Source organism: Rosa chinensis, chromosome 3 (genome assembly GCF_002994745.2).
Source record: "Rosa chinensis cultivar Old Blush chromosome 3, RchiOBHm-V2, whole genome shotgun sequence".
NCBI lineage: Eukaryota > Viridiplantae > Streptophyta > Magnoliopsida > Rosales > Rosaceae > Rosa > Rosa chinensis.
In genome coordinates this window covers 20593337-20610120 of record NC_037090.1, presented here as the reverse complement: position 1 = coordinate 20610120, position 16784 = coordinate 20593337, and the positions used below count along the sequence as shown (strand labels likewise).

Genomic DNA, 16784 nt, shown 5'->3' with positions numbered 1-16784 from the left:
ATTTATACGCTGAAAAAATATCGATTGAAGAATTGGATCGTGCTACGATGTGGATAAAGGCCCGGCAAGACAAGAGTGGCAACTTCAAAGGGCCAGGCCGGCCAGCAGTGAAGAAGAAGGTCGAAAAAATTGTAAGTTCAGTTTTTTGTAATTGTTGTTGTTGTTGTTTTTTTTTTTTTTTTTTTTTTTAGGTTTTGTATCCCAAGGATAATTTTTGTGTGCTGTGATTGATGTCTATATCAGGAAAATTTGAAGAGGAAAGTGTCTAAAGGAGAAATCAACCCTGAAGGAACAAATGATGTTCTGACTTTGGCGTTGGGAAATCCTGAGTATCCTGGTAGGGTACGCGGAGTTGGTGGCTTCATCAAGCCTTCGGCATATTTTCATCTACCTAAACGCCAAACACTAAATATAGAAGATAGTGTCAGGGTAAGTGTTAAGAAGATACTAGCAGAAGAGAAAGAAAATATCATTGCTCAGGAAAGAGCCAAATGGGAGTTGGAGATGGAGCAACAAATTTTTAGGGAAAGAGCCGCTTGGGAGGAAAGATTTCAGAAGTTAGAAGCGATGGTTAATGGGAAAGAGATGCCAGCTAACTCACCCAAACCTGTGACACCGCTGAATGATTTAGGCTCTGGCCAGGGCAGCTGTTCAAGGCAACTTGACAAGGCTGGTTTGAAAGCTATTGAAATTGAAGCCGCCAAAACTGCCAAGAAGAAGTTAGATTTAGGGGAGGACCAACAGAAAGTAGTTGAAGAGAATGAAGTCTTTGTGGATGAGGAGCTGAACACAAACTAACCTCGATTATTGAGGAGGAGGTTAGGAATTGATTTAACTCCAAAAAAAAATGCAGTTGTAGAGCATGTGCAAATGCCGGTAATTAATCGCTACCATAGCTTTACTTTCTTTTTCCTTACAATTAGTTTTCTTTTCTTTTTCTTTACAATTACATTTGATCAACCATATTGATGACATTGCTGCCTCAAATGTGACAAATGCTTAAATATTTTTTGGTTTGAATTAGCAGGTTCAGTCTACCAAAATTGTCCAGTAAGGGTATAAACTTGCGATAGATTCATTGGACAACATAGTGGCTGAAGGAACAATCATTCAAGTGGATGTTGAGTCCAGCAAGCAAACTATCTATGGTGTTCCATTGGCTGAGGAAAATGTCCGAGAGTCGATTACCAAATCTATTGTTGCTAATGCTTCGCTACCAATTCCTATTAAGGATGAGATTCTGTTTGTCCATGATGCAATTGGTACATGCGTTGCTTGGCCTAGAGACTGGGTTATACCCACTGTAGCTGATGCAAAGGTAATGTAGTTTGCTTAAATTATTTGTCATTTTTAACCTTTTTATTCTTACCAAAATGACCATATGAGCTGCTATATTACATGATATAGAAATACTAATCATGCAATGTTATTTTTTATATCAATTGTAGCAACAAGAGCATAAAATTGTGAGGAGGAAAAAGAAGGATACATATGATGATTTTTTTTATCATGATGATTTGGACAAGCTGCCACCCAATTTGCCTCCACCACTTAAGACGTTGGCCACATGGGCTAATGATAACTTGAAGGATGGGATCACCATCCACACAACCGTAGGTGAGGAATTATTTGGATATCCAAAAAAGGTCGCCATCTTCAGAAGGGATGTGTATGCCATGACCAACATGAAAGAGCTTTCTGGCAGCTGCATTGTGATGTATATGAGGTCTATAATGCATTTTAAATGAAGCTGTTAATTCAGTGTTATTCAATGATATTTTGAGACTTGTGGTTTTACATCTTCCTTTATCAAGTGTTGAAGAAATCGAAGATGCTTGACATGATTGGCTTCGTAGATCCTGCTAATACTAGTGTCATTGGCTATGGAAATCTGACTGAACGGGCTCGTTCTTTGTCAGTTTCTTATGAAAGAGGGAAGCCTGGTCAGATTCTTTTGGTCCCCTTTAATTCAGGGTACAAAAGCTTCATTCATGCATTTTTGTTTTTGTAAATATTGACTTCTGATCTCATAAATATAGCAATGCAAGTACCTAGATCAGATTCGTATTGGTATTGATTATCATAAATTTGAATGCTAGCTGTCATTGGATGTTGACGGTGGCGAACCCCACTGAAGAAGTTGTGTATTTCATGGATCCGTTAAAGAGGCGACTCATCACCAGTGAATGGAGAACTATTGTGGACAAGTAAGTGCAACCAGCTTGTTGGTTTTTTGTTGGTATTATATACAAAACGATTTAGTCCTCTTTTTTTGGAGATCTCTATCGATTATCAATTTATAAGTTGTTAGTTTCATCATAATTTTGTGTATTGTGTTGTTGTTGAAGCTCCATCAAAATATTCAATGAACAAAAACATAGGAAAGGCCGAAAGACAGGTCAATGGAAAAACTGTGCAGTATGTGTTCCCCATCTAGCTAACTATTTATATTTGCATTTTTCCAGTTCAGGCAAGGTTTATTAGGTACTGAAAATATTTATTTGTTTCAGGGCATTCCGGAGCAGATGGGTGATAAGACTTGTGAATATTGGATTATGCATTACATGAGGGATATAGTGGAGGACAAAAATCAAGAGTAGAGTACTAAGGTAATCAGTAACTAATCTATTATAGTAGTGATTTATTGGATTAATCCATTGTGATGCATAACTAAGCTTATGTCCTTGCAGTGGGAAAGAAAAGAAAATCACTATTACACAATGGAGAATGTTGATGTTGTCCGGGCAGAGTGGGCAAAGTATGTTATGAAGTTCAAAGATAACTAGTGCATGTGTAGGTTAACTAGTAGTTGGAGATATGTAGCATCAACTTTTGGACATGCATAGTTGATACACACACACACACACACACACACACATAGAGGCCGGATTTTGATTGCAGTACTACTAGCTATTTTGCTATGTTGTTTAGTTGGTTGCCCACATTGTGTAGTGCTTCTGGTTTATTAGCAAGCAGTACTGCACGTTGCTGGCTGCCCATATTAGTAGATATGGGCTATTTAGAACTGATGCTGATGATTAGGTTTGTGTACATGAGACAAAGGTGGATTAATGGAAATTGCAATGAATAATTTTGGATGTGGATTTTATGGTTTCAGGAATAGCCAATTTTAATTTTCAGAATGCATGCATACCAATTGTACAGGAGACTACTAAAATGTGTCGTCACAAACTGCAAGCTACAACAAAAGCACACCAAAAAGTGTGGTTGCAGCTGCACAGACACAACACAAAAACCAATAAGAAGTCTATTGTCTTTTTCACAATGGGACAACAGAAAATTGTAGTCTGAAAGACAAAACAACAATATAAGTTAGATGAAAGTATTGGCTAAAGTGTATAACAACAACAAATAAGTGTGATTGGACGTGATTACAGACAATATAAAACACGTACTATTAGTGGTCCTTTTTATATTCAAACCACAAATATTTGTCGTCTAAATAATCTCAAATGACAGTAAATTGTCGTCGTAATGAGACTGACATAACAGAAAGAATATGATATATATTGTCTAAACCATTTCCCAACATCACATATGTATAATTTCAAAACCTTTCACACAATACTTAAATGTCATACAAACCTACCCTACAACGACACTTAATTGTCCTCTGATGCTCTTTACGACCACATATAATTGTCGTTTAAAGTAAATTAGCACAACCTTTAATTGTTGTTGTATGAGAGAAGACACTACATATGAGTTTTCATATTTCTTATTTAAGGGCATTCAGACCACACAAATAAGTCTTGCAAATATGCTTCACACAATAGCATTTAAAAAATACTGTGGTTGTTTTCTTTATCAGACAATACAAAACTGTTGTTTGAATGCTTTTAAAGATACAAATCACAATGTTCCCAAAATGCAAAACTCATCAGACAATACAAGACTTTTATTTTTTTATGTCGTCTGATGCCTCCAAGAGACAACACCGTACTAGACGACACATTTTTGTTCGTTCAGACGACAACACTGTTCTGTCGTCTGAAGGCCTTTTTGGCACAGTGTTCTAAGCAATCACTTTCCAACATTACTGGCAGAATATGGCATCAACCGCAAATTTTTTTTTTTTTTTTGATCAAATCAGTAACCATTCGTTAATGTGAAGAAAGGTTACAATTAAGTAAGTCGGATTGGATCAACTTCATTAGCCATTCCGGCCCTTCCTCTATATAATAGAGACTAGCATTTTCATACAAAATCGATTGATCTAAACCATGAGCTACCTTGTTGCATTTTGTGGGTTGAAAAAAGATCTTATCGGTACCGCATGCGTGCATCAACCGCAAACTTCAAACCTTCCTTCATCATTGCAATTAACTCAGTAATTAACCAAAGGTGAGAAATTAAAGGCCAAATATTAATTTAGTATTAGCACCCAAATCAGGTGCCAAACTATTAATGGCAAACTTCAAACCTTCCTTCATCATTCTGCCAAACTATTAGGTACCACAAAACCAACACTCCTATCTTCATTTTGTGTTACTCCCCCATCTACATTCAACTTACAAAACCCCAAATCAGGTGGACTCCAATGTATCCTCTGATGCCTCATTGTATGTAATCTGGCTCTTGGTATGTTTGCCGCCTTGAACTCCTGATGCAAATCCAAACAATGCTCCAACAACGAAACAGATTCGCCAACCTTTGTTCCCTGCAGCATACCATTCCTCACACCCCATAAATACGAACAAATTTAGCTAAACCTTCTCCAAATCGTCCACCGGCAGTGTTTGCATATATTTATCCAGGTTTTTATTTTTGTTTTTTGAGTAGGTGTCTACTCTCTGAGTTCACAGTAACCATTGTGTGCTTCAAAAGCTGATCCTCTTATTTAGACAAGTTATGTAACCGGAACAAGCAGAGTTGGGTAGTGGATGGGTAATTACACGTTCACTTTTGTATAAATGGACATATTTCACAAAATAAAAGATAGATTAATAAAATGTCTACAACTCTACAAGAGAATCATTTCACACGTACCGAAGCAATCCATTTCAATGCAACGATCCAACTTAAGGAACCATAAACATTGAGAACGTGGATCAGGAAAAGAAAAGCGGTACAAAAAAAAAATATATATATATATATATATATTTTATCCAAAGCAGATTTCCGCTTTGAAATTAAAGTGTGAACTTCGAGTTTTTTGTCGCTTTTCGGTTGCATATCCACATCTCGACCATTTAGTTTTTAGGTACTAGCGTTGACAAGGCCCGCCCTGGATTCCACCCTGAAATCCGAAATGGCCTTGCCGGACCCACTTTTAAAGAAAGTTTACCAAAAATTTCGGCATAACCTCCCTTAAAAAATGGACAACCCAAAAACCTGTGGAAAACAAATTTCACCTCCAACAAATCCAACCACATACTCTTGGAGCCACCCTGCTCCCATAATTCAACCAACTCAAACTCAAAGATAATAATAGTATATCAAATACTTCAAGTCTAAGAAACTCCAAGATTTAAGATACCACAATTCACCAAAGTTAGGTCGTAGACCTCAAATATAATTCATTACAAGTCTGGGTCACAAATCCCACAGTAATCAGAGCAATTCTAGGAATATAAAATAACATAGAGTACAACAGGTTAAACAGGTAACCTACGGAATGTGATGACAGAAGCGGATGCGGTCACTATGGCTCACTCCTGAACGCCGAGCAGCAATTCTGTAAACTGGGCATTTGAAACCGAAGGGCCCAGGGGAAAAGTAATTTAAAACACGTTAGCGTGAGTGGACAAAAATAAACAATTTTAAACAAAAGGAATTTTATACTTTCCCCATTTATTTCTCTATAAACTCCCGATGCATGCAACGTTTAAGGAAAACCAAACAAGAGAAGTTCTATACAAGAAAAACCGACTAGCCCCGCTAGTCACACACTAAATGAAAATATTGAAACTCCGATACTCAAGAAAATAAGACCAGCCCCGCTGGTTAAACGGAAATCAAACTAGCCCCGCTAGTCAAAAATAGTAAAGTGAGTAGGGGAAAACGATAGCCATACAAGTGAGCCTCTCAGGCTCGGGTGATAGCCTCCCAGGCTAAAGTACTTCCATTACTCCCGTAATATACCCTTACGCCACTAAGTGTTGCGATAGGATACTGGGCTTCAGAATTACTGTCACAGAGACAGTAACCAGCGCCACAAAGGCGGAGGGCTTCGGTGATCCCATCACCTCGCCACAAAGGCGGAAGATCAAAGCTAGCAATGATAAGTCACCCAAAGTATGGCAAAATAAAATCCGAAAACCACAGTAAAATCATAAATACATAAGGCTTCCCCAACTCTCGCAAAAGAATTCCCATGACGTGTCCCACACGTCAAGATAAACTCAAATTCAAAAATAAATAAGAGAAAATAAGCACATTCCAATGACGTGACCCCGCACGCCATAAAATCTTCAAATAATCAAATATCCAAAACCATTTCCAAAAATAACCATATGCTCGAGAAAATAATACGATAAAAAAATTATCATCTCTGAAACAAATAAATAAATGCATGCATCATTCTTTGAAAATAAAAGTCCACTCACAGTATATGGTCAATCCTGACGTCGCTCGATATTTTCCTCGTAAGAAGACTCCTCTCGTCCTGTACGAATAGCACTCGTAAAAATATATTTACAGGACGGAAATTAACTCTACGATAATTAGAAATTGAATTCAGAACGTCCCCCTTCAAAATCCAACTCCTTAATTCACATCGAATCCATCCATAATTCTCCAATAATATTCATTCATCGATATATAAATTCTAAAGTAATTCAAATGAAATTCGGCGATCGAATTCACGTAAATCAACAATCAACAATTCATGCTCAATTCGTAATTCCTCCAATTTCCACCAAACTTCATGTATAAAATTCTACAATCATTAAAGGATTTATGGAGCCAAAACAGTAAATAAAACGCAGCTCTACATGCCACCCACAGTGGCCGCGCGTGGGGTCCATGCGCCACCGGCAACCACCACCAATGGCTACCAAATTTTGGCAACACCACCTACTCAACAGACCCAACCGCTTTCTCAACTACAACAAGTTCCAATTTTACCTGGAAGAGCTCCAATTTAGACGTTGAAAAATTTCCAGAAAAATTCAAGAACCCTAGGATCGGGTTCTCCTTGATTCTCCTTCTACACTGCAAATCGTGGCTCAAGGATAGGGGCAAAACGATCCTTGGCAAAAACCGCGCCTTCGACAGTGGTTTGGCGGCCAGAAACGGCCGGAATCGCCGGAAATCGACGAAACCTCTGTTTGGCTACAGTGAACTTCACAACTAAATTTCGAGCTCCTTCAATCGAGCCACCGCAAAACACCACCCCTGACTTGACAAGGGAGAGAAAGCGAGCCTGCCGGTGTCCGGGTTCAGTCGTGGGTCGGCCGGAAACGGAAGAATTCGAAGGAGGACGAAATCGGACTGAAGAGGAAGGAGTCGGGGGAGAGGAGAGAGAAAGTTACCGTGGGTTTCCGGAAATGGAAACCTACAGTGGTAACTTTCCATATATATTTTTTTATTACCATGAACAGTAACTTCCACATTTTAAGTTATAACTTTCATATACAAACTCCAATTTAAGTGTACCACATGTCCACAGACTCGATTTAACGTCCCCTACAACTTACGTGAAGGAAATTTTCTCAAATTGTTAACCCATAAAAAGTCAACTTCTAGCAACCCCTTAATTGATAAAAATTGAATTCAAAGACGGTAAAACGTATAATAATTCCTTTAGACTCAGAAAAAAAAAGTAATTGGATATAGGGTGTAACAAGTGTATAGATCATCTCTGCAAATTTTCAGCCAAATTGATTATCGTTAAGGTATCTAACTCGCTTAAACCAATCGACAGACTGAATCTGTCAACTTGAACCGTACTAGCTTTAAAGCAATAATCAATGCCTTAACAATCATCAATTTGGCTAAAAATTTGCAGAGATGATTTGTACACTAGTACCTAAAAACTGAACGGTCGAGATATGAATATGCGACCGAAAAGCGACCTAAACCTTGAAGTTTACACTTTAATTTCAAAGCGGACATCAGCTCTAGATAGGATCTGTATATATATATATATATATATATATATATATATATATATATATTTTTTTTTTTTTTTTTTTGTTTTTTTGTTTTTTTGTTTTGTTTTTCTTCATTAAAGAAACACATAGAAGACATGCTTGTATAAACACAGACAGCCCCTTCACATATCAGTCCAAACTTCAAGCATCACCCACCAAAAAATAAAAATAAAAATAATTCGAGCATCCGTTAGCACAATCCACTGCATTTGTACTTCGTAACAGTCCTGCAAATTCAGTATGTTCTTGCTTCCGGTGACAGGCAAGAAAGCAGTAAGTTATCCTTTCATAAGTAAATCAGCCGTCAATTTTCGGTTCTGGAGGTCCTCTTGCAATTGGCACACCACCACCATAATCTGATTTGGGCTTTGCATAGTCCACAAATATAACACGCCCATTCAGCGCCTGCCAATTTATCATCTGTTATTTCACTCTCTACAATCAAAATATATATGCACAAAACAAGAAACTACCTTTCCATTCAACTCCTCTACGGCTTTGTGGGCTTCATCTTGTGAAGCAAAGGTAACAAATCCAAATCCTTTTGATCGGTCCGAGACTCTGTCTGATACTACTTGAGCTGCCAAGACAAATGAAGAATTAAGAGTTCAGAAACAGTTGCTGTCCTTTACACTTGGAAATGATTATGTGAATATTCCCACAAGTCACCTTCAACCACTTGACCATACTGAGAGAATGCTTCTTGTAATCCCTTTTCCGTAGTGTAAAATGATAGTCCTATAACATGGTGAAAAAAAAAAAAAATTGTTACGAAAAGTTAATGTACTAAGATATCAACAAACAAAAGAGTTTGCAGGAAAAAGAATTAAGTGGATGGTAGTTATTGCTGATGTCAAGAATTGAATGAACAATTGATGAAATGAGAATACCGCAATCACACAGAAAACAAGAATTTATGTTGCGTCTAAAAATAGAAAGGGTCCCTTTCTAATGATCAAAGGAGAGAAAGGGTCCCTTTTATAAACAAGGGACAGCCCTCTACTCTTGGGCACTTCTAATAATAGACGCCAACTAAATGGTCTCACCAGTTTCATGACTATATGCAGTGCAAGAACTCTGAATTAGTTTGCCATAAGATAAACTTTGGATGAGTGATTGTTGCTGTTGCTATCTAGAGTAGACTTAATGAAAACCACACCTAGCTTCACCAGCCAAACAATGCAACCCCAAGACAGATAACCTTTTCTCGAAGAAGCTATTAATAGATCAAATTATACAAGCTCATTGCTGATAGTACAGAGTCAGAGAACGCCCTGCAAAAAACCCATTTTCACCGAATGTAAAGTGGTCACTCAATTCTATCTGTTCAGCTGTCCATTTCTCCACACAGTAACCAGAATGCATAACTTGTAATAAATCCTTCATAAATGTTTGAACTTCAAATAGATGTAATACAAAACTTGAGAGAGTACATGAGGGTGGTGGTAATCACCACGCTTCCTAATTACCGTTGGATTGGCTTAAAATTTGTGTGGCAGAATCCCCATATACAGTTCTGTAACAAACATTTCTTCCACCACTTAATTCAATTACTATGATTTGACAAAACCCTAAACCCTTGTTCAAGTAGAGCTAGATATCAAATAGAAACCACAGGCAGAGAAGGGTTTAATATTAAAGACGGTAAAGAATACGAGGTAATGATAAAAGCAGAGTGAGGGAAAGAGATTATACCACCGACGAAGAGCTTAGTAGTTAGTGCCCGGCAAGAGATTAGAATCGCCGGAGGAATAAGAGAGGAAGATGATAAACTAGGGCCCGACCTCACCGCTCTTCTAAGCAGCGCCATTGATATATGCCTACTATGAAACAGAGAGAGGAACAAGGCTGGGGCGGCTAGTGTTTGTGTTTCCCTGCCTTCTGCTACTGTTTCTGAAAGTTCTGACTTCTGACTGAATGGGTCTCCTGAAATAGGTGGGTTTGGGTTTGGGTCTGGGCTTCACATTGTAGACAACAACTGGGTCTTGTTGAGGCTTTTCAGAAAGTAGCAAACTTCTTTCTTATTTTTTTTAGAAAAAAAATTGCATATTCTATTAAGCAACTTAGATACAAACATCAGCGGTCAATACGTCGGAGAGCCATTGTGACAATTCCTCTACCCAAACTTGAAATGCAGGAAACAAAAGTGTTTTCCAAGCTAACATATGCGCTGCCTGATTACATTTCTTAGGGCAACATGTACAAACAACTTAATTGAAGAGGTGAAACATATTCTTCACCTCTTCTACAAGACAAATTTCAACAGAAAAATCAACCTCATCTTTAGTAAGATCAGAAATCACAAACAAGGCATCAGACTCAAAGATGATGTTAAAAGATTGAAAGCCCGCCTGAGAGATAACTTGTAGTCCTAAAGCTGCAGCATACAGTTAAGTAGCCTTTGCTCCAAAACGCCCCACCATTCCCTTAGATACTGCCAACAATAAATCACCATTTTCATCTCTTAACATAGCACCCAAACTTTTCCCACCAGTAGCAACATTTACCCCACCGCATACATTTAGCTTGAGAAAAGGAATAAGGGTTTTAACCATTTATCACCATTTGCCACCATATGAACTGAGCTTGGGTGAACAAGTGCAGCAGAAAGAAAATCAGCAAGAGAAGAAACAACCTAATTTTTGTTGGAAAATCTCTTCATTTCTGGCTTGCCAAATGCGCCGACATAAACACACCACAAGAGCAAGTTCTGAAGTGGAAAGTACCTTTGTTAGCGCTTTTACTAGAAGTGGTTTTTTTTTTTTTTTTTTCCATAAGTTTTTACCAAACCACCAGCGAATGCTTCTGTAACTTCAAAAGCCAAACGCCGGCAAAAACGCTTTTATTAGTGTAGAATTACTTACATTAATTTTAGAAGCAATCTCAAATGACACCACTATGATCACTATTTGTGTGGCAACTCCGCCAAGGTCCCTAAGACGGTGGGGAATGAATCTACAGGAATCGAATTCTTTGAGGAACATTCTCTAGCTATTGGTCAGAGTTTACACATTATGTGGGATACAAAAAACAAGGATAAAAATAAGGGCTGTTATTAACACCCAAATTGTCAATATACATCTTTTTTTTTTCTTTCTTTTCTTTTCTTGTTACGCTCGTCAAAAGTGCAGAAAATATATATATTAGCACCAAGTGGAGATAACAACTCCCAAAACGTAGACTCCAATACTATCACCCTGTGAATCAAACTCTTGAAAGAGATGGAATAATTGAAATGAAAGCACCATTTGGTTTGTGATATAGCTAATTTTCAGATTTGGCACGGCCATATCCTGGATACCGAGTTCCAAGGTACAATGAACCGGACCAAAAACTGAACCTTTGGCCTTGGGATTTCGGAAACAAAACAAAGTTAATCAGCTTCCATGAAAAGCAAATGAACTAATTCATTCATAATCAGAAGGTCCACATAACAGTAAGTTTGAATACAATTAATACAACCCAAGAAAAACTACTAAATGTTACAGACATGAAATTCCAAGGGAGATACATATGGACTAACAGATAGCAAAGTGGGTGCCATCCTTGCAAACCTCCCAAGTCGATAAATTGTCATGAAAGTTGAAAAGCTCAGTGCGGAGGAATTTGATTGGATGTTACACCTAAGCTGTTTTGCTGCCATTATTCCTCAGGACAGAAGCAGAATAACTATTTACATAACTTATTCTACATAAATTTGTACTCGATCAAATTTGCATATGAAGAGCCCACAGGTTGTGCTAAGTTATTCATGTATGGTGCACTTTCAGCAATGCATGGTGAAACATGTCAATGAATTGATCGTCCTATCAGAATAACAGCACATAAGTCAGCCAATACTTGAGAAAACTTTTACATCAAGGACATATAAGCATCAGAGTCCATACTATCTAGTGTGAATAACCAAAAGATATATAGAATCCACATTATTACTTAGAAAGCAGCAACAGAGATGCAACACTCGACAAGAAATATTTTGAGGAAAACTAGTGTATAATAAAATACACTAATTCATTCAAAAAGATTTCTTGAAATAAATTTAATAGGTTGGGTAAGTTTTAGATAATCATAAAGATGCAAAGAGACAATTATATATATAATACCTGAACAAGCATCAGAAGTGCATCCCGAACTTTTTCTCTGCTTATATGAGACCCATCGTTGGGAGTGGGAGGAGCATTAGGAGTTAAAGATGGAGGTGGCGTTGGTGGTGGAAAGGGTTGAAGCATTGGAGTGCCATATGGGCGTTGCAAATTCACAGGAGGATGAAGAGCACCGGCAGTTGGAACAGGCACAGCTGAAGAAATGGGAGGTACAATCACTGAAGATGAGGAAGCAGGTAGAGGGAAAAAGGAAGATGGCTTTATAAGATTAGCCACCCGGCTGCTGCTAGTTGTTAAATCAGATGTACCGGGCAAAGGTGCTTGTGTAGATGAGGCTGAAAGGGAAAGGGCTGGTACTAGTGGGGATGGTGCGGGAGATGAAACGACGTTGGGTGCATAGGAAGACGGAGGAGCAGTTCCAGAAGAAGGATAGGGCTGTCTTGAATTTGCAATGTTTGAAGTGTTACCTCCAATATTCATAGCTGCCTGCAGTAAGAATAGGAAAACAAAAATGCTCAACCGTCATGGGAAACAAGCTAAAGATACACTAAAAAGGGAACAGCACACTAAAACGGTGTGACATGCCAGCATGCAAACACATTAATAGGTGACTTTACACTACATTATAAAACATTTTAGAGCATGAAAGATAACTTTCCTTCTCCTGCACCAACCTAAACCCCATTTCGCTAAAAGATAATTCTCAAGTCAAATAAGTTTTTCATAATTTCACCTTGTTATTCACTGTGAAACCTTCCTGCTAAAGGTTTGACATTCTAAATATGCCATATAAATAGAAAACTCTATTAGATATAATTCCAATCTCACTTCTACAACTGAATCTAACATCCACAATTTTATTTGGAATTGTTTCTGAAAAAAAAAAAGCATCAAAGGAAAGATGCAACTGCATTTGTAAACCCAAAGTTTCCACAAGATCAAAGAAATTGAAAGCAGCATCAAATTTCTAGTATATACTAGGACCAATGCAAATCTCTTTGAGAAAAAGGATTAAACTTAAGTCTTCAACAGTAAAGAACCAAATAGCTCAGGGGTCAGGACTTGAGTGGAACATCATCCAGACAGATTATTCAGGTGTGCCTAAGAAATAGTGACAACCTCACTCTTCAAAAAAAATTAAAAGCATTCCAACAATGCAAATAACAGTTTAGATATAACAAATCAGATGATGTATAACTGTATAAGAAAACCAAATTTAGGAGTTCAAAAGTTGACATAAACGTTAGCAGATCACCACAACATTTCACTCACAAAACGCCAACATCATACCAAGTAGTTCACAAAGGATGAATCTTCAGGGGGTTCACTGGCAGTAGTGACATTCAATGATGGCTCCAGTGGCCCTTCCATGACCAACATCGATGGGACTGCTTCAAGTTCTTCAAACTCACTACATTAGAATATGCAAATAATAATTAGAGATCGCAATCAACAAAACCAAACTAAGAATCCAACTCTGGATATGGCAGAGAGCATGACATGTCATTCCCAAACAATCGACACATGAGATCTCAAAACAATCTCAAAACTGCATGATCGTGACAGTAAAAGAGGATCCATACCAAGATAATTATCTTGCAAGAAGAATCCACCTCCCACGACATATATCTTTTTTTTTTTGAAGAAATAAACCATATAAGATGTTTTGTTAAAATGCTTATCACAGACTTAGAAAGTACCCCTGTTCCAATTCTATGAAGCCAAAGGCTTCCTAATGAACCGAAATTATCCGAAATTATGTCCACACTTAATTCTTCATACGGCTAAAAATGCAGAAAAGGTTCTGCAATCTGAATACACATATTTTAAAGACAAAATTTGTAATTGAATCACAACAATAATGGTTCAATGCTTATAGAAGGGGAGGCAGCAAATGGACAGAAAACCTTTTGCTAGAAGCTACTTTGGACTTTGGAGGAACCTTTGAGTATGCGTTAAGAATCCTGTAAAAAAATAACACAGTTAGTTTGTGTAATAGAGCACATATTTGCATGTGTATAAATGCATGGACCTATGATACTCTAGTCATTTCAGCATCAGCATTTACTGCTTTAAATCTCGTGCTATGCTTTGTGTGCACATCCACCATCTTTGTGCATGGACATGAGGGGCACTTTTGTTAATAATTTCAAAAGATGTTGTTCTTGTACTTCGCATCATATATTGTTCTTTTATAATATCAACTCTAAAGTTTAAGCAAGTATGCATCTAGAACTTATAACCTTTACTAATCTCAAACTCTTCCAAGTGCAAATCATATATGCACCTATTAACCATGCCAAACAAAGAAGCACTTCACGTGGTCACTCACATTGTTCAATACTGAAAGTTTGCCATGTTGAACTTGATGTTTACCTAGAAACTAATGATGGAATTTATAAAAACACTCACATTCATGCGTGAAGTACAAAACCAATTTAAGATAAATACTGTACCTAGTGAAGAGATTTGCAACTTCCTCACATTCACGTGAATTATAAAACCAAATGCCATTAACTTCCTGAGCTGCATTCCTATACAACAAATATGGAACTTGAACTTCATACTCAAAATCTCCCAAGAGATTCTCCACTAGGTTATCTGTATAATATAAAGACATAATTATAAAATAAAATAAAAAAAAACTGCAACAACTATAGGGTAATATACATTAGACATATGCAGGTACGTTAAAATAATATTTAACCACAGAAACAAAAGATATGTTAAAATAACGCAAACGAAAATAACTGTGTTTACAAACTAGAAGAACAAATAAAAACCACTATACGTTGAACAAGATGCAAAAAAGAAATTTCTTGATACAGGCAACCAGTCACCCATGGATTTGAACACTCAAAATCTATGTACGCACACTTAGACCACTTAATAAATACGAGAGGAAACAAATGTCACTGCAATTGGCAATGCAGATTGATAGCAAACCCCGAAAAGAATGTACTCAATCTTGAACGAAAAACCACACATCCTAAGCAGGTAAGTGAGATTACCTGTGTTACGCCGATTCATAACAATGAACTGGAAGCGAGGCTGAGTATTCCTAACAATAGGTAAGCCAACTATCAACAACTTGTTGGAATTAGCAAAATGGTAATAGAGGGCTACTGCCAAAAAAAGGCACAAAGAAATCGAAACTATTACCTCTTAACGACAAAGAGAGAGCCTTCAACATCCTTGCGACTCTGCAAAAACCCCAGAGAGAGAGAGAGAAATTTGGGTTGAGATTACTAGTGGATATGGTGAATAATAATAATAATAATAATCAAAGAGAGGGGGGTAAGGAAGTGACTGACTGACTGACCCATTGGTTATTGTCGATGTTGAATTCGTAGAAGGTGACGTGGGCGGCGGTGATGAGAATCTCTTCGATGAAGGGATCGATTCTCTGGAGGACGGTGAGATTGAGCATTTTGGTGCTCTGCTGATCCAGATTCGGCATCAATTTCCCCGACTGAGACATTCTCTTTGATTCGACCTAAACCCTAGCTGCTCTCAGATTTTCCCCTCCGAATTTTCCCGGCAAAGCTACAGAAGCAAACTATAGAGCGAGAGAGAGTCTGAGAGAGAAATATGCGGGTGATGGAATTGGAATGGAAAATTGCCACTGTTTCAATTGCACAGATTTTCTCAGCTTCTTATTATTGTTGTGAGATTACAAAATGGACCTCGCATTCTCGTTCAAGGGCCTCCCCAAGCCCATTTTTCTTGTCACACACAATGAGGCATTGCGATCAGGGTCTAAAAATATCGATAATATCTTGGATGTGCTTAAGAAAAACAGAAACATTGAATCGTCCTTTTATTAATAATAGGAGGTCTCTTTATATAGAGGACATAGAATCAGAGTTGTATAATCGTACAATTAATCGGATATCTATAAATATTTCTGAGAATATCTCTAATTCTAAACCCTATTACAACTAGGTCAAGTAACCTAGAGTTTGGGCCAGACACAAATTCTTGATTTATTTGAACACTCCCCCTTATGTCGCCCAAACGTGGTGCTCCTCTCGTTGCCTCATTAAAAACCTTGCCGAGTAACAAAAACCCAGTGAAACAAAAATAACCTCGGTCGAATGGGAAAAAGAGCACAACACACCCTTCACGTTTCTAGACCATACATGTAGACATCTCCCCCCTAATGTCTGCATCTCTCCCTGATGACTACGGTCATGGGAGTTCAGATAACTTCCGCAAATGATGCTACCAACATGTTTCTCGAAAGTGGAATTTAGGCAATGACTTAGTGAGCAAGTATGCCGCACTGTCCTCAAGTTGAATCTAATTCACTTTGATCTTGAGGAGAGTTTATTGTTGTATGTTATCCTTGGTGTTGTCGCTTTTGATGTTACCTTGTTTCATTTGTTCAAAACAAGCAGCATTATCCTAAATGCTCATAAGCTCATCTATGGTAGACTTCAAACCACAATTTTTCGAACATGTGTAATTATGGATCCAATCCATATACATTCACGAACCACTTCGTGAAGAGTAATGATCTCTACATTGTTTGAGGATATAGCGACTAGGGTCTGTTCTGTAG

General features: G+C 37.7%; 3 protein-coding genes across 4 annotated transcripts; 1 reads left to right on the top strand and 2 right to left on the bottom strand.

The window, feature by feature from the left end:
- The first annotated feature begins 21 nt into the window (after positions 1-21).
- Positions 22-3062, top strand: LOC121052011. Of its 2 annotated transcripts, XR_005807769.1 has the most exons (8): positions 22-131; positions 244-876; positions 1028-1318; positions 1449-1974; positions 2100-2207; positions 2349-2418; positions 2511-2609; positions 2691-3062. XR_005807769.1 is itself a non-coding variant. In XM_040515830.1 (6 exons), exons 2-5 carry the CDS (start codon positions 1832-1834, stop codon positions 2598-2600), a joined length of 411 nt encoding a protein of 136 aa, XP_040371764.1. In that variant the 5' UTR covers positions 988-1318; positions 1449-1831; the 3' UTR covers positions 2601-2609; positions 2691-3062. The 2 variants fall into 2 exon arrangements, 1 of the variants encoding a protein (XP_040371764.1); XM_040515830.1 differs by lacking the exons at positions 22-131; positions 244-876 and having other exon boundaries at positions 988-1318.
- Positions 3063-8191: 5129 nt separating this feature from the next.
- LOC112193386 (small RNA-binding protein 11, chloroplastic) lies at positions 8192-10029 on the bottom strand. Its single transcript, XM_024333528.2, has 4 exons — positions 9813-10029; positions 8787-8855; positions 8591-8697; positions 8192-8522 (listed from the first exon to the last, which is right to left on the bottom strand). Exons 1-4 carry the CDS (start codon positions 9925-9927, stop codon positions 8415-8417), a joined length of 399 nt encoding a protein of 132 aa, XP_024189296.1. The 5' UTR covers positions 9928-10029; the 3' UTR covers positions 8192-8414.
- A 1475-nt stretch (positions 10030-11504) lies between these two features.
- Positions 11505-15929, bottom strand: LOC112193478 (mRNA-decapping enzyme-like protein). Its single transcript, XM_024333645.2, has 8 exons — positions 15543-15929; positions 15383-15423; positions 15232-15281; positions 14677-14821; positions 14128-14184; positions 13511-13631; positions 12221-12706; positions 11505-11923 (listed from the first exon to the last, which is right to left on the bottom strand). The coding sequence occupies exons 1-8, from the start codon at positions 15699-15701 to the stop codon at positions 11867-11869; spliced, it is 1116 nt and encodes a 371-aa protein (XP_024189413.1). The 5' UTR covers positions 15702-15929; the 3' UTR covers positions 11505-11866.
- Positions 15930-16784: the final 855 nt, after the last annotated feature.